Genomic DNA, 17,753 nt, shown 5'->3' with positions numbered 1-17,753 from the left:
TTCCCAGATAGGGTACAAGTTTCGGGCTTGATTCTGGTTAGGGGCATATAGGAGGCAGCTAATTGATGTTTTTCTCTCTCACTCTCCATTCCTCTCTAAAAATCAATAAAAACTGTGTGTGTGTGTGTGTGTGTGTGTGTGTGTGTACGTGTGTGTACATACACATATACATACTTGAGGTTTCTATGCCTTGTGGCATATACCAGAGAATGAGCAACTGTAAGAATTTTTAGGAGGGTTTTGGTCATAAAGCTCAATTTTAATAGTCTTGATACTCAGCTTAAAAGTTGTGTTCTGATGGCCTAACCCAGTGGTCGGCAAACTGTGGCTCGCGAGCCACATGCGGCTCCTTGGCCCCTTGAGTGTGGCTCTTCCACTAAATACCACGGCCTGGGCGAGTCTATTTTGAAGAAGTGGCGTTAGAAGAAGTTTAAGTTTAAAAAATTTGGCTCTCAAAAGAAATTTCAATCGTTGTACTGTTGATATTTGGCTCTGTTGACTAATGAGTTTGCCGACCACTGGCCTAACCCAACAGTGTGAGGGGCAAAGGGGCTAATGTGTGGTAATGTAAGCGCTGAGCCCAGAGCCCCTCAGGTCAGAATCTCAAGACTATAGGCCCAAACGCCAGGCTAGGTTCTCTTGCCTCCTGTGCTTTGCCCCCAGTCCCATGTGTCCTGGCTTTTTTATTTTGCCAGCACACCAGTGTGGAGAACACCCCTTCCCTCCAGTCCTCAGCCACCTTCTCAATGGCAGCAACCTCCACCTCGAGTGCCACGTCCTCAGGACTCAGCCTGCCAAGCAGCATGAACACAGTGAACAGCCTCTGCCTGGGCGGAACCACCGTGAGTGCCCCTAGCAGCAGTACCAGAGCCACGCCCTTGGTGACCTCAGGTGTGTGCCCCAGAGGCCTTTCCCACCTACCCCCATCCCCTCAAAGATGTGCACTTGGATTCCAGGGAGGATGCCCAGAGGTTGGCAGGGCATGGTGAGCAACCACACATCAGAAGATCATAGTCTCCCTCCAGCCCTGCCATTGGTACTTGTCCTCTTTGTTCCGGTTCCTCTTGAGACCCAGTTCTTCCAGAGCTGATGTGGGTGGAGATAGGTGAAATTGGTCTTTTGGGATGGGCTCCCTTGGGCAGGATTCCTGGCAGCCTTTGTGCTTCTAGCTTGCCAGTCTTTTGTGTTCTCGCTCATCCCTGGAACTGTGATGGCAATAGTGACAGAGGCCAGGGAGCAGCTACCATTGGCTATTTCTGGTCATTTTATATGACTAATTGCCTGTCAGCCACACCTGAGCAGTCTATGTGGGCCAAACAAACTGTGGTTTGGTAGAAACTGCTAAAACCCACTTTTGACATGCCCTGTCCCTCTCCTGGCAATGCCCAGCCTCTCTCCCACTCAGAGGAGGAGGTAGATTGTTCCATTTCTTTTCTTTTTCTTTTTTAATTGTTGACACTATTACAGATTTCCACCATTTTCTCCCTCTTTGTCCACCTTTACCCAGCCTCCCACCCCGCAGTTGTTCTTTTTATTTTTTTAAATATATTTTTATTTCAGAGAGGAAGGGAGAGGGAAAGAGAGATAGAAACATCAATGATGAGAGAGACTCATTGATTGGCTGCCTCCTGCACACCCCCTACTGGGGATCTAGCCCGCAACTGGGCATATGCCCTCGACTGGAATCAAACCTGGGACCCTTCAGTCTGTAGGCTGATGCTCTATTCACTGAGCCAAACTGGCTAGGGCCCCAATTGTTCTTTATGTTCAGGTTTATCTAGTGCAGTATGAGCTTCACGAGTGGTGCGACGGCTTTCTATCTCAGTATGGAAACAGCCTGACTGTGGGACTCGTGCTTTCTGTCTCTCCACTTCCTGGTGTGGCCCTCTGTATCTCTCAGCTGCTGCCCTTCCCTCTAGGCCCGTGGTCGGCAAACTGCAGCTTGCAAGCCACATGTGGCTCTTTGGCCCCTTGAGTGTGTCTCTTCCATAAAATACCACGGCCTGGGCAAGTCTATTTTGAAGAAGTGGCGTTAGAAGAAGGTTAAGTTTAAAAAATTTGGCTCTCAAAAGAGATTTTAATCATTGTACTATTGATATTTGGCTCTGTTGACTAATGACTTTGCCGACCACTGCTCTAGGCTGTGGCCCCAATTAGGGCAGGACTGTGGCAGGGAGCTTCACCCCCAGCCCCATAGTAGCTGAGGAATCTTACTCTTGGTGGTAGCCACTTCACTTCATTTGATTTTTGTCTTTATAGGCAAAGCACCCCCCAACCTGCCCCAGGGGGTGCCACCCCTGCTACACAACCAGTACCTCGTGGGCCCTGGAGGACTGCTTCCTGCCTACCCGGTGAGTGCATGGTAGAGCTACTGGCCAGCCTTGGCTCCCATCAAGGCAAGGTGCCTTTTCCCAGCAGCTCATCCTGGTCCTCTTCCTTAGTGTGTCCTGTCCTCCCATCTTGTTTAGGTCCCACATGGGCCTGGGCTTTCCAGGGGGTAATGTGTCATCCTTAACACCCTTTATGGTCCTCACACAGATCTATGGCTATGATGAGCTCCAGATGCTGCAGTCACGGCTGCCAGTGGTGAGTGGGATATGGCAGGGAGGGTGAGGCTCTTTTACAGGTTCTTCCTCTCTCTGCCTTGATTGCCACCCTACCTGGCCCTCAGGATACTCAGGCTAAAACTAAGAAACTTGCTTGCATTTGGTAGTTGTACCCGGTGCAACTATAGCTGGGGCATATGACTGTCCTTTGCTCATCCCCAGAGAACTTAAAGACCATTGGGACCTGGGGCCCCAGTTGGCAGCGCCCCCACCAAATTCTCTTCTTTTACCTCACTTGCTTTGAAAAAAAAAAGAAGAAGAAGAAGAAGAAGAAGACACAAGACATGGAGTTGTTTGCCTGTCCCTAGAGTTTTTATAATCTTCTCCTTCAAAGTGCCATTCAGTGTCTTTGGCTTCTGAAGTGGCCATTAGTGATGCCTATGATGGCACCTTGCTCTTCTGTCCCTAGCTGAGTGAGTGTCTGGAGCTGACAGACGTTAAGGACCCTCTGGGTCTGACCTGCCACTGCTCTTTGCAAGAATGCTGGCCCCAGAGTCTTCCTGGTTGTTGCAGCCTCACTCTGAGGCCAGGGCTGCCTCTTTATGCTGAGCCTTGCTCCAAGGATGAGCCACTGGGCCTTCCCTGGGATGGCCAGGTGAACAGGACTGCTGTGGAGGGACAGCCTGCAGGCTCCTGCATCGCCACTCCTTTCTTGGTCTGGTTTCTCAGACTCCTGTTTCCCAGGTTCTTGATAATTTTTAGCAGCGCGAGCCATCTACCTGTCACGCTGTTGAGAAGTAAATAGCTGTTTGGATACTGGTGTCCTCTCCACTGGATATGGTACTTCCTATTTCCTGGGAAAGAGGTTTTCTCTCCCCAATGAGGTGTCTTTCCTCAGTCTCCTCCCCATTGGTGTTGCTTTCCAATCCCCCGCCCCCGCCCCCCCCCCCCCCCCAACACACACACACACACAGGACACAGAAAGCTCTGGGAGCTGCAGGTGTCACTTTCACCTTCCATGCCCAGTGGCTGAAACTCTTGTATCCATCTGATGAGGTATTTCCAGAGGCAGAGGCTGGTAGCTGGGCTACTCTTCCCCACCTGTGCAAACCCACAGCTCATTACAGTGCTGCCCAGGGGCCTCTGGACTCCTTGCTGTTGCCCACATCCCCAGAGAAGGGATGTTGAAAACATGATGGCAGATTTCTAGGGTGGTCAACAGAATTTAGGGTCTTTGGGTATGCCTGAGCCTTAGGGCTCTCTGGGGAAATGGGAAGTGGTCCTGGTCCCCCTGATACTTACGAAATCTCACAGCAATTTTGCCCAAGAGTCCCAGGGCATCAGGGATGGAATGCAAAAGGTGGTCCTGAGTGAGTCTGCATGTGGGTCCTGCTTGGACTCCGAGAAGTGGTTCATGGGAATCCCAGTCCTGGGAGTCATTTGCTTTGTATTCCCTTTATCATTTTGTGCCTTAGAAGAAATCACCCCTGGGTCTACATGTTGAGATACAGCTTTCATTTTCCCCTTTGGTCATTCCTTAGCCTCTGGCACTTTTTTATTCCCGCCTTTGGATTTTCTTTTCTGGGAAAGAGCTCCCCCTCCTGGGCTTTCTCTAGGCCTGTCTCCAGTTGTGTTCCTCCTAGCTCTGTGCTATCCCAGCCCTGCCTTCTCCTGGGATCCTGGGCTGAGGTTGCTACAGGTTTCTTGGAAGCTACCTGGAAACCAGGCCCACGAAGAAAGCAGGAGGGCTTTCCTTGGTTCAGAGGGTATGGATGTCTGGGACTGCAAAGCTCTGGGTAGTAAGGGTCGAGGCAGGCCTCCTCATTTCCATAGAGCTCTGCTGTGTTTTGCCTTCTTGGTATCCCTGGTTCCTGTGGGGTGTTAGTGTTGCCAGGGGAGACTGGGTGAGAGACAAGTTCAACACCTTACCTGGGGTCCTGCTTGTACTCGTGCCTACCTGGCATTGCTGCCCTGACCCCTGTTAAACCCTTTAGGCACCTCCTCTCCTACTGACTCCTTTTTAGGTTTCTACTGTCTAGTCACCTGCTCTTTAGTCTCACATAGGAAATTCCAGCAGAGTTGGTTCTGCCTATGGCATTCACCTGTGTCCATCTGCGGTGTAAATGGATGTGTGAGATTGGGCCTCCAATGGCTCTGCCCGTGGAAAGCTACGGGATTGGTCATTGTGTCTGCTTTGTGCTTTGTGGCTGCACATTGTACAACTCCAACGGGCATTATTGACTTGGTGAATGTGCATGTGGCATCCCTGCGGTCTACCATGTCCCAGGATGGGGCATCACATAGAGTGCCTGTGCTGCCTGCTGGACCTGCTCTCCAGGAAGGGGGGTGTGACCATTCTGCTTACTGAGCCTCCCTGATCTCTCCTAGGATTATTATGGAATTCCCTTTGCTACACCCACAGCCCTTGCCAGCCGAGATGGGAGCCTTGCTAGTAACCCATATTCAGGTCAGTTTATTCAGGGGATGGGGTGGAAGCGGGTGTGCATCAGACTGGCCTGTAGCTAATCCCAGGTGTTTGGAAATAGAAGGGCTAAGAGATGCCTGCTAGCTTCCCTTTGGCAGCCAGACCCAGTCCTGTTTGCAGGAGACAGCCTGGCTTTTTTTCCTGGTTGGCTCAGGGCAGTGACTAGAATAGGTATTCCTTTTCTCCTAGGTGATATCACAAAGTTTGGTCGAGGTGACTCTGCATCCCCTGCACCTCCCACCACACTGGCTCAAGCACAGCAGAGCCAATCCCAGGCCCACCACACCCCCCAACAGCCCTTTCTGAATCCTGCGCTGCCACCTGGCTATAGCTACACTGGCCTTCCCTACTACACAGGCGTGCCCAGTGCCTTCCAATATGGGCCCACCATGTTTGTGAGTATTCGTGGGGGTTTTAATTCCAGCTGCAGGGAGTGAGGGACATGAACCCACTTAGAGTCGCCAGGAATGTTTTGGGCTGGAGGCGAGGTTGCTTTCCTACTGGTTTTGGTGTTTATTATTTAGTTTTTTATATTTTTATTGATTTCAGAGAGGAAGGGAGAGGGAGAGATAGAAACATCAATGACGAGAGAACCATTGATTGGCTGCCTCTTACACGCCCCTTACTGGGGGATTGAGCCTGCAGTCCGGGCATGTGCCCCTGACCGGAATCGAACCTGGGACCCTTCAGTCCGCAGTCCGGTGCTCTATTCACTGAGCCAAACCGGGTAGGGCTCCTACCGGTTTTTAGATCCAACATGTGTTGTACTAACACAGGTCCCTTGTGATTATGCCACCTGCTACTTTATGCTAACCCAGGGGTACCTGACCTCTCCCCCCTGCCCTGTTTCTCTAATGCCTCTCCTGCTTACCCCACCAGGTTCCACCGGCCTCAGCCAAGCAGCATGGTGTGAACCTCAGCACTCCCCCGACCCCTTTCCAGCAGGCCAGTGGTTATGGCCCGCACAGCTACAGCACAGGTGAGAGGTGCTCCCAGCACGGAGAGACATGGGTAGGACAGGCTTGCCTAGCTCACACATGCCTCTTGTACCCTGCCATGCTAGGTTATGATGACCTGACCCAGGGGACAGCAGCGGGAGACTACACCAAGGGTGGCTATGGTGGATCATCACAGGCACAAAACAAGTCTGCAGGTTCTGGGCCTGGCAAAGGTAGCGTCTGTCCCTCCCTTCCGGGACTGAGGCCCAGAGTAGTTGTCTCCTCCTCACGCAAGGCTATCCCAGAATGCCCCTGGAGGTGGGGGAGGCTGGAGTTGGGACCAACTGCTGTGGGAACACCTGCTTTTCCTCCTAGGAGTGTCCGTGTCTTCAAGCACCACTGGCCTACCTGATATGACTGGTTCTGTCTACAATAAGACTCAGGTGAGGGAGGAACAGATGGGTGTGCAGGTTTGTGAGGGATGCAACCCAAGATGGTCCTCACCGTTGTCTCTTTGCCCTACAGACTTTTGATAAGCAGGGATTTCATGCAGGGACCCCTCCACCATTCAGCCTGCCCTCAGCCTTGGGTTCCACTGGGCCCCTGGCCCCTGGAGCAGCTCCTGGTTATGCACCCCCACCATTCTTGCACATCCTTCCTGCCCACCAGCAGCCTCACTCACAGCTGTTACACCACCACCTTCCGCAGGATGCTCAGGTGAGCCAATGATGGAGGCAGCCACCCTGCCCTGGGTTTGGGGTTCTGCTCCAGCCTTGACAGCCTTCTCTCCTCCTCAGAGTGGCTCGGGTCAGCGCAGCCAGCCCAGTTCCCTGCAGCCCAAGTCACAAGCCTCCAAACCTGCCTATGGCAACTCTCCATACTGGACAAACTGAACCCTGAAGAGAGGGGTGGGCTGGGGCAGGGCTTACCCTGGGCAGGAGACACCACATGGAGCCCATTTCTGGGAGCCCAGCACCCTTTCCTCGAATTTGAGACGTGTAACTGTGTCAGCCGAGCCTCTGTGGGGAGCCTACCTCCCAGACTCGCTATTGTATGTAATGTATTTATGTATGTATTTGTAAATGTGACAGAAGTCTTAGGAGAGTGGGGGGTGCAGCAGATCTGTTTTCCCCACTCAAGCCCCTTTTTGCTGTAGCAAAATAAGCCCCCTCTCCCTTCCTGCCTCCCACATAGCCCCCCTGCTAGGAGGCTGCAAGGGGCAGTGCCTGGAAGGGCTGGTTTAAGGCATTTGGGTAATGGGATCAGGTACCAATGAAGAATCACGACTTATCTCATCCCCTTATAAACCATTATTTGAGTTTTTTCTTCCTTGTGTAATTACTTTATCCCTCTATTTGAGAAATTTGTCCTCTTGTCATTTGTTCTGTTCCTCTCCTGGCAAATCTTGATCTTGAATAGCGGAGATGTCCCCCCTGCTCAACATGAAAGTGGCACCCGTTTGTCTTCATATAGAGCAGGGGTATCTGCTTCTGGCCTGCTCTTGTCCCCAGGGACTTGCCTTCCTCTGGCTGACCATTTTAATAATAATCTGAATTTGTGCTCAGAGATGTTCAGCCAGTTGTCAGCTCCCCTTTTTAAAAATCAGATAATGCTCCACGAGAGCACGTCTCCATGCAAAGGCTCCTCTCTTCCAGTTGTCCTGAACCAGGTGGGCAACTGCTTCAGGGTTTTCTCTTTTGCCCAAAGTCCACCTAATAAAGTTCTGAGAGCATGCACAGTCTCTGTGTGGTGTGACTGACGGATAGTTTAGGGCCGAGGCCCTCTCCTTATAGTTCCAGGGACCCTTGGACTTCACAGGGCTGAAGTAGAGCTCACGTGGTCACAGTCTTATATGGCAACAGGTTGAGGGTTTAAATTGGTACTCGCTTTGCTGGGCCCTTCTCTTGCCTTGGCCCCAAATAGCATCCAGGGAAATTATTTGGCTAAAAAGACAGCAAATGTTCCTGACGAGGCACAGGCAGTGTTTACCGGTTTACTTTGCTTTTCTTGCAGCTCCATAACAGACTTATGGGATAGGCAGTCTCTTACAGGGTCTGTCAGCAGGAATAGCTGGGCAGGGTAATTTCTCTTCCAAAGGAGCAAAGGTAATAATTGCAACCACAATTCTAGGCCGGTGAGAGAGTAAGTTTGAACAGCTAAACCTTTGCTTTTCGTCAGCCAAACAATCTTGATTGATAGTCAAGGCTGTGGTGGAACATGGGACTAGGGAGTCAGAGTGGTATGAAATAGGTAAGTGCACCCTGGCCGGTTTGGCTCAGTGGATAGAGCGTCAGCCCGCGGACTCGGTACCGAGTTTGATTCCCGTCAGGGCACGTACCTTGGTTGCATGTTCCCTGGCCCTGGTTGGGCTGCATATAGGAGACAGCTAATCGATGTGTCTCTCACATGATGTTTCTCTCTCCTCCCTCCCTCCCTCCCACTCTCTCTAAAAATCAATGGAGAAGATATCCTCAGGTGAGGATTAACAACAACAAAAAAAGAAAGAAAAAGGTAAAGGTCCACAACTGAAACTAAATGGAAGTTTTCATTAAACTATGGCATCTCCTGCCGCTCCTTGCTTTTAGCAGCAGGAAGTCGGAGGATAATAAGTGACAATGAAAACAAGTGCCCTCCGAAGGAGGGCAGTGGAGCACCTCTCCATCCCTTCCACTGACCCACTTGTACTGCTGGCAGACGGTGCCCTATTTCAGAATTGAGGGTAACAAACGCTGTCTTTAATCACCTTTTTTTAAAGCTAGGTAAGGACGGGGGATATTTAGTCTGCAAGGTGAGCCGAGCAGAATGTTATAAAAGGCAGGTCAGCAAGAGTTGGTTTTTATTTTAATTTTTCAGCTGAATCCGAGGCATAATCTGCAAGGGAACAGTGGAGATACTAAGACCACCTTTTAATTTTAATTTTAACACGAGAAAAGAAAGAAGAGGGTCGTCCCATGGGGAAGTAGCAATACAGGTATATTTTATTTCACATTTTATTAGTAGACAGATGGGCAGAAAAAGACAAAATAAACCACTAAAGGGAAGTTCAACACAAAATGCATCAGATAATCTTTTCTCATAAGTTAAACTGAAGAAAAACATCTACAATTTCAGCTAAGAAAACTATTAAAGTCAGGTCTGACCTGCTGGTTTTAGAATAGTTGAAAATTGCATCTGAATTTGTAAATGTAAACCTTTTATCAGCATGGGAGGGGTGGAGAGTTAATTTTCAGTGGAGGACTACACATTTCCCCTTCAATCTCTTGCTGTATCTGTCCCAAAAAATAAGGAAACAAGCAAATAAAGAAACAAATAATTACCAGGGAAGAGGAAAGAAGAGACTACAAAAAAGAATAAGTCTGGCTAATAGGAAAGAACTCTGGAATGATATGAAATAGAGGGGAAGACTTTGAGAAGCAACAACAGAATCATGATGATATACTTTCTCCACCCAGCCTCAAAAAACACAGACTTGAAGAGCACCCAGAGAGGCCTCCACTAGAATCAAAGGAATCTAAAAGTGCAGGATTTTGAGCTCATTATACCAAATCAGCACAGGTGTACTCACAAGGTTCTAGCCTGAGATCGCCACTCCTAAAAAGTTACAGTAAGCTCAAGTTTTCTTTTGCCACAGGATGTGTTCTCAAGACAGAGCTCTGGAACCAGCATCTGGGTTTTACAAGTCAGTGTGAGTTATCAGAATGTCTACCTGCTAGCAAATCACCACACTCCAGTCTTATGATTGTATTCTATCAGAGGCAAACCCAGCCCTCAATATTAACACCCCAAAGGGCTGAGAGGTACTACCTCCACCTGGCTCTCTGGCTCCCTGAGTCAACGTGCAACAGGCCAACAGGGCCTAATGGGACCAGGCTGAACAGCATAGCACCTCCCACATTGCCAACATGCCTGGTCTGCCCTGGGAAAGAAATGCTTTAGCAGTAACGGGGGGAGGGGAGGGCGGCTTAATTATAGGGCTCTAATAGAGTAAGACCAAGCTACCTGCTGTAAATGTGGGAGAGGAGGGTTTGTTGAGAGGGTAGAGGGTAATCAGCATTTAGAGAGACTTTGGGCTCCATTAGATTTGCAGGTTATTTGGAAGCATGACTTAAGTATGAGGAGCAAAAACATAGTTTTAACATCCTTCTTATGAGTTTGCAGTCCGTGTTTTATCTCAAAGAGTTACTGTTTACTGAATGAGTCACTAGATTCAAGGGTGCAAGTAGTCCTGGCCCCATGGAACTTGGACAGATTCTGGGAGCAGGCTCAATATTCCCATTTAAACCTTAACACGTTAAATGTTTTCACTTAATACTAGACCAAACTTCAGAGGCTAGAGAGGGTTGCTGGGAATTAGCACGTTTTGGAGAGTTTGAAGAGCGAATGAAAACCCTGAGATCAGAAAGGAAGGAGGAGCTAAGGAAGTAAGCATCACCTATTCTGTCCTAGGATCTATCCTACCTCGTCCCTCATCAACCCTTTTGTTCTTTCTGAGCTAAGATCTGAAGAAAAGGAGTTGACACTAGTGCACAGGGATCTGAAGTAGGATTATAGTCAGTCTTTGCTGTATTTTCCTTCCAAAACCTGGGATTTTACATTAACAATTTTCCCCAATGAAAAGAACACTGCCCTTGTATGAACTGGCCCACTCCCATAAGAAACAAAAATCATTGCCAAGTTCTGAAGTCCCTGGTTGGTGAAGGCTGATGGAGCTCAGAATTGATTGAAGTAACACATGATTGAGACCAGGGACATCAAAGCTGCAGCCATTGCACAGAAGGAAGATCTAGCGTCACCCAGACACGGCCTGCAGCCAACTCCCTGGGCAAAAGAGTCTCAAGAAACCCAAGGCAAGCTCCATGCACAACTTCTTGCACTCCACAGCCAGACAGTACATTGAAAGAAGAGCAAAGTAAGAAGAGCCAATGAGGAAAGGTAACTAGTCACTCTTGTCTCACATTTATCCACAGATATCACTAGCTCAATGAAAACCAAAATTGTAACACATGCACTTAGTATTAATACTGAGTAATTAAAACTGGCTACTTAAAAAATATATCCTCATGGTGAGTGTATCTTTGACGGAAAGGCCTTGTCAAATAAATAAAACAGATGTTCTCTCTCCCAACAGTGGTCACCAGTAGTTTTGACCCCCCCTCCCACCACCCCCCCCCCGCCCCCCGCCAGCAGCATCAACCAAAATTGGCATAGTGATTTTTAACTCTTTGTTGCCATCACCAAGACTCCACACACACTAATCCCCACTCTCCCCCACAACTCCCTGGGGTGGGGGTGGGGGAAGAACAACTCTGCCTTTAAAATAAATAGTAATCAAGTGCTCAGTTCTATGTAAAGTATGAATATTTATTTCAGGCTTTAGATCCCAATCAATTTCAAAAACCAAAATCTGATTTCTTTCCTCAGAACAGCTGAGACCTCTGTGTAAGGATGATTTCCTGGAGGCTGAAGGGGCTCTATGCCCTTAGGAACACATTTCATCAGTCTTAGCACAGAGTCCCTGATGCCCACTGTACCCAGACTTAAGAACTGGAAAGAAACAAAATTCACCAACATGGGGCTGAACAAATGCACACACGCTAATGTAAATGGATCAGCTAAACCTTGGCAAAAATTTTTTAAGTTTGTCTTGTGGGATTTTATGGGGGTTGTTTCCATTTTCTTTTGCTACCCAGTATATGCAGCACTTGTGAACTCCCAATGGGTTCCCAGCTTTAAACACATTAAACATCTTGATGAAAGACTATTTAATTCTTCAAGAATCTAAAAACAGACCAAACGTGTTTTGCTGTGAACACTTTGTAGAGACGAAGTGAGGCAGGGGTTTGGGTTTAAAGGGGGGGAAAAAAATCAATACAGTGATGGAAGGGTAAAGAATGCAAGAATTCGGACATTCTGTGGAGGATTACCTTCTCTCCATTAAGAGGTCCATAAAAAGGAGCAAACTGAGATCCACAAGGGGAGTCAGCAGGAGCCGTGTTTGTTTTCCCCACCCCCTGTGATAGGTTTTTGCTGAGGGGCCATTGCTAGGTCCCCACTTGCTCCCCTCCCTTTGGCCTGAGATGGCAGGGCAGTACAGGGGCTTCGAAGGAGCAGGTCACGACTCCTCATTCCCAGAATCATCGTCATCATAACAGTCGGCATCTTCCTCCTCCTCATCTTCATCATCAATGTCATCGTCGTACAAGTCGTCATAAAGCAAATCTGAGCTGTTGTCATTGGAAGGCACTTTAGTTTTGATGCAATATTCCGCCAGGGTCGTGGGGACTTTCACTCCATCCTTTTCTGCTTCGGCTTTAGTGGCTGAAACCTGTTTTCTGAAGGGAAGAGGGTAGTTTATGTAAGTCTCTGTTTTGAAGATGGGTTTATAATTGGCGTTTCTAAATAAGATTCCTTATAACTCAGGTTTCTAAACTTTTAGTGCCTGCCTGAAAGCCTCTGTTACCCCAAAAGCGGTCAGCCTCTCAGGTGCCATTCTGAAGGACACTTAATAATTACCTTTTGAAAAGCAAATCTTAAATATTGGTCATCCAGCAATTTTCTCATTTTTTCTCCTAGTTGTCTCAAGTCAATTTTTTTTTAAATATATTTTTATTGATTTCAGAAAGGAAGGGAGGGGGGGAGAGAGAAATATCAAGGAGAATCACTGATTGGCTGCCTCCCGCACACACCCCCACTGGGGATTGAGCTCACAACCTGGGCATGTGCCCCCAACCGGAATCGAACCCTGGACCCTTCAGTCTGTAGGCCAACGCTCAATCCACTGAGCCAAACAGGCTAGGGCACATCAATGTCTTTTAAGACCTGATTGATGCCTCTTAATTTCCCAAATCAGAATTTATATTCAAGCAATGTAAAACTACTTACAATTCTCTTGACATGCCATGCTGTCACACACCTATGTTTTAGCAAACATGTTTCCCCCTAAAGAGGCTTTTTCTTTGCCCATGAAAGGGAATTCTTATTTATGAGGCATTATCTCCTAGGAACTCCATAGTATTATATATTCCTTCCGGTATATCTTGTTTAAGCTTCTATAGTTTCCTTCATTTGTTTGCTAAGTGAGCTCCCCAGGGAGAAAGACTACAGCTTAATGACCTAGCAGTGTACCTGACACACTGCTGGTGCATAAAATATGTTGAAAGAATACAAGAATGAGATAAACTCTTAAGAAACAGGAAGAATACAAATACCTCTGGATTCTTCACTTAACTAAATCCTTTCTTTGAACATCAGGCTTCAACCCTGTTTTTTTAATATATTTTATTGATTTTGTACAGAGAGGAAGGGAGAGGGATAGAGAGCTAGAAACATCGATGAGAGAGAAACATCGACCAGTTGCCTCCTGCACACCCCCCACGGGGGATGTGCCTGCAACCAATGTACATGCCCTTGACCGGAATCGAACCCGGGACCCTTCAGTTCGCAGGCCGACGCTCCATCCACCGAGCCAAACCGGTTTCGGCTCAACCCTGTTTTTAATGAAGCATTCCCATCTTTAAATCTTTAATCCACTCCTGCTCCTCTAAGTTTCTATACGCCCTTACTATTTTTACTAATTATCTTCAATCTCTGGTGTATACCAGTCACCTAGGTGGCTGATAAAAAACAAAACAGGTGTCTACATTCTATCCATCCCTATAATCTCATTAAATGATTATGGATTGGGGTGTGGAGGAGTTCTAAAGGTGTTTCCAGTGGCAGAAAACCACTAATCTACATTGTTCAACTAACAGATGACATGCCTTTTTCTACGTGTTTGTTTTTAATATCACATGGTATACTTGTTATCACTCAGATATGAACTTAAATATCACCTTAGAGGAGACTTGCTCTGACAACCCAATTTAAAGCAACCATCTCATCACTCCTTCACATTATCCTACTTACCACTATCTAGTATTTGTTCTATGATCTAACTCATTTGTATTATGTTGACTAGATTTATAGAGAGGGACTCTCTAAATTCTAGTTCTTACTAGAGTTTGTATAAATTTACTAAATATAAAAATGCAGTTGTATTAAGGGGAATTAGATTTATTGCAATTCAAGTACCAATCTTGGATAGTTATGAAAACCTTATGTCCTACTCAGGAAATGATCAAGAGCTTAATATCTTCTACTTTTTCCCACTTTTACATAGAAAAACTAAACAGCCAAAAAGTTAACTGATAAAAAGGTCACATGAGGGGTGACAGAGCTAGGAGTAGATCCCAAGCCTCCTGATTCTTATTCTAAGATTCTGTTAGACCATATATTAATGTTGCTGATAATGATCATGCCCAGAAGAACAAAAGGGCTTCATTAATAAAAAATTCGAAAACAAAATTACCTGGAATGATTGGTTGCTTGCTACACTTAATGGACATGTTGAAAGTCCAAAATAATACAATCATCCCTAAAATGATTACAAGGGAAAGTCTGCAAACTTGACTGGCTCAGAACCTAGAAGCTCTGGTTCCCAGGAAATCACACCTGCTACAACATCATCTTGTAGTATGTGTTCTCCAAAAAGCCAAATTCATTAGTCTCAAGCACAAATCTCTTCCCAAACAAAATATCTAATTGAGAGAAATGGAGTAGATGATGAAATTCAATTTAAACCTCTGGTTCTAGGATATTACTTTGGTTCTAAGTAAAAAGACTTGAAATGATCAAACCAAAAACAAAGCACCTTACCTAATGATTTCAGCATATTCTTTGTCTTTTCCTTTACTGTCCCTCCATTTCCTGAACATAACTGAAGCATCCACATTGGCTGGGGAGAAGGTGTTGGGCTCATTAAGCAATGAGATTACACTTAACAGGATAGTCCTAGAAACGGGAAAAAAAAATCAGCTACAAATACTCATATTCACAGGATTCAAAGTATGCTTTAAAATTGAAGACTACAATATTTGAGGCCTTAGGGAAATGGAAATTTTGTTTTCAGGACTCAGCGGGTTAGGCTATCTAGGAGATAAAAGCAGAGGAAATAGGTGAGCCTAGTTGAGACCCTATTGCCGGGCATACGACTGTAGAAGACTATCTCAACTGGCTACATACTCCAATCTGCGAAAAGTATAGGTCTGGAAGCTTTTCAAATAACATTTTAGATTTTAGAAATTTCCCCCACAAATTTGCTTCAGAAATTACAAGCTAAGTGCAATAAGAAAAATTTTGAAAGGCAAAAAACATTTAGCTTCAAGGCAATTTTTTCATGGGAGGGAAAACATGATGCTACTTCATACATCCAATTCTAATCGTGGCTGTTCATAAGATCTAAAAAAAAAAAAAAAAAACCCACCCAGTATTACACAGAAATGTGTTTCTTTTCCATATTTTTAAAGGAAGGAAGACAGAGATAAACAGGACAATGGAGGAAAAAGAACTTGTCTCTTAATAGAAATCTTTATTCAAATTTTTTTCTAAGCACCTACTATATGCCAGAAGCACCAAGTAAGATGTTGGCTATATGATAGTGAGCAAATCAGATGTCATCCCTGAATTCCCAGGGCTTACTATAGCTTGTTTAGATATAAACAGGCAAGTTTTATCCACAGATAAAAACTAGACACCTTAATCAGTCACGGGGAAGACAGTTTCAGTTAGATAAAATAACCAAAAGAGCACAGTAGGCTCCAAAAATATTCCAGACTATTCCCAGGCTTTTTCCCCCTACAAGCTATGTGCATGTACGAAAGGAGAAAAATGGGAGAAAAAAATTAAATTTCTCTACCTTTTCTCATTGGTGCGAGGTTATACATTGTGTTGTTGCAAAATAGCCTTTTGCTCCTGGCCCCAAGCAAAAAATAAAGGGAGGGGACCAGGCAATTAGATGTTTGATTTGATGAAACCTTTTCCTAAAAAGGGCAAAGAGTTTCTGTTACGTGATTATACAAAATTATGACAAAGGCACTTTCAAAGAAAAAGTTCCCATCTAGTTAAAATCCATTTATCTCTCACACACACACCTTTCTATTAGGTTAGAAATAACTCCTTGCCCTTCCTGCCAAGATCCTTATGGTTTTCTCCAATAATTACATTAAAAAGATTCAAAGAAACTCATGACTGCCAATAATGGAAAATGGATTCACATAACATCCTAAAAGCAAAAGTGTAGGTAGAAAATTCCATAAGGGTTGCTTCAGAAGAAAACATACAAAACATCTTATATAAAATAAAAGCCTAATATGCTAAGTGTCTGGTCATCCATTCAACCAATCAAAGCATAATATGCTAATGATATGCTAAGACCACTCAACCACTCGTTATGACATGCACTGACCACCAGGGGGCAGACAGTCGACCGGTTGACCAGTTGCTATGACATGCACTAACTACCAGGGGCAGAGGCTCTGACCAGTAGGTTAGCTTGCTGCTGGGGTCCGGCTGATCGGGACTGAGCAAGACGGGCTGGACATGTCCTGGAGCCCTCCACGGTCCCTCCCAGCTGGCCAACCTCCCGCATCCTTCGCCAGCTCTAATCGTGCACCAGCGGGGTCCCTCAGCCTGGCTGTGCCCTCTCGCAATCCGGGACCTCTCAGGGGATGTCAGAAAGCCAGCTTTGGCCTAATCCCACAGGCCAGGCCAAGGGATCCCACTGGTGCACGAATTTGTGCACCGGGCCTCTGGTGTTATACTAGTATAAGCAGGATAAGGACACAGTATGGTAATAAAAGGGGAAAAAAGGTTTTAATGGTCTAGATCAGCACGGTATACTTACAACTTTCAATGATGGTGGAAATGTATAATTGTTATGCAATATGGTAACCACTAGCCACACGTGGACACTGAGCATTTTGAAAAATAGCTTGTGCAATTGAGGAACTGAATTTTTAATACTGAATAAGTCGAAAAAGCCGCATGTCTAGATGAATCATATTAATTAGGAAAAATCTCCCCACAAGTTAGTTTCACCTAGTTAGTTTTTATAACATCTTGTGTATATTATTAAAATACTATACTGGGTAATGCAATTTTTAAAAATGGTGAATCATCCATTTGTACCAAAACAAGCCCACTCCTACTACCATGTACTCCTAAGCTGAAATCCACGATGCTTTCAGAAGCATTAGGTACCACAGTGGATTGTGATAATAGTTAATCCAGCACGTTTTTACTTCCTTCCTTCATCTGGAAAGCACCATCTTTTTTTTTTTTTTGTATAGAGAATCCACCATCATGCTACATGTTCATAACTTATACCCACAGCAGTAGACATACCACCAAGTGCTGGCCAAAGGATTCCATCATCTTGTCATGAGGACGGGTTTGGGGATATGCATGAGAACTAAGCTGGGACAATCAGAACCCTGGTGGGAACTCATTTTTCTAACCTGAAAAGAATTTTTATTCTTGTTGGTTTAGTAACAGAATATAGAAAGTATAGCGCAGGTGACCATGTTTGTTACCAAGTGGTGAGAGCCAGCCTAATATAACGGCAATATAGAACAAAGCAGAATTGAGATTTTTCTCTCTCAAAGATTACTGATGCAAAACATTCAAAGTTTCCAAACCAGTATGTTGTGGATGGGTTGCAAGTTAATTATACCTATATTGATTCCCTCATCAGTTGGGTGGGTCAGACCTAACTATCATTTCCTTTTTCTATATACCACAACTGGAAAAGGCTTGGAGAAAATGTCATAACACAGTTTAAAATGTCCATCAGAATAATTCAACACAGGGCATTACACTACACCACTAGCATGGTAAACTCTGCAAGGTAAGTACTATTAATCCTGTTTTTATAGAATGGAAAAACTAAATTGCTAAGACCGTACTGGC

At 45.8% G+C, this 17,753-nt stretch overlaps 2 protein-coding genes across 10 annotated transcripts in view; one reads left to right on the top strand and one right to left on the bottom strand.

Annotated features, from left to right (window-relative positions):
* Positions 1–7,706, top strand: part of UBAP2 (ubiquitin associated protein 2) — a 120,999-nt gene extending 113,293 nt beyond the window's left edge. For all 9 annotated transcript variants that reach the window (XM_080671232.1, XM_080671231.1, XM_080671227.1 and 6 more), the window contains 10 exons: positions 696–891; positions 2,260–2,351; positions 2,539–2,586; positions 4,935–5,013; positions 5,221–5,426; positions 5,911–6,010; positions 6,095–6,202; positions 6,345–6,412; positions 6,495–6,686; positions 6,767–7,706. In XM_080671232.1, coding sequence (XP_080527358.1) covers positions 696–891; positions 2,260–2,351; positions 2,539–2,586; positions 4,935–5,013; positions 5,221–5,426; positions 5,911–6,010; positions 6,095–6,202; positions 6,345–6,412; positions 6,495–6,686; positions 6,767–6,862 — 1,185 coding nt within the window. In that variant the 3' untranslated portion in view covers positions 6,863–7,706. The remainder of the gene's footprint in view (positions 1–695; positions 892–2,259; positions 2,352–2,538; positions 2,587–4,934; positions 5,014–5,220; positions 5,427–5,910; positions 6,011–6,094; positions 6,203–6,344; positions 6,413–6,494; positions 6,687–6,766) is intronic.
* A 1,087-nt stretch (positions 7,707–8,793) lies between these two features.
* UBE2R2 (ubiquitin conjugating enzyme E2 R2) overlaps positions 8,794–17,753 on the bottom strand; it is an 80,728-nt gene continuing 71,768 nt past the window's right edge. Inside the window, exons 4-5 of the mRNA XM_080671234.1 lie at positions 14,664–14,798; positions 8,794–12,301 (exon numbers count right to left, since the gene is read on the bottom strand). Of these exons, the coding sequence (XP_080527360.1) occupies positions 12,082–12,301; positions 14,664–14,798 (355 nt within the window). The 3' untranslated portion in view covers positions 8,794–12,081. The remainder of the gene's footprint in view (positions 12,302–14,663; positions 14,799–17,753) is intronic.

Source organism: Plecotus auritus (genome assembly GCF_963455305.1).
Source record: "Plecotus auritus genome assembly, chromosome: 5".
In the NCBI taxonomy this organism is placed as follows: domain Eukaryota; kingdom Metazoa; phylum Chordata; class Mammalia; order Chiroptera; family Vespertilionidae; genus Plecotus; species Plecotus auritus.
Note: the sequence above shows the minus strand (reverse complement) of the source record. Positions and strands in the feature narration are given on the sequence as shown.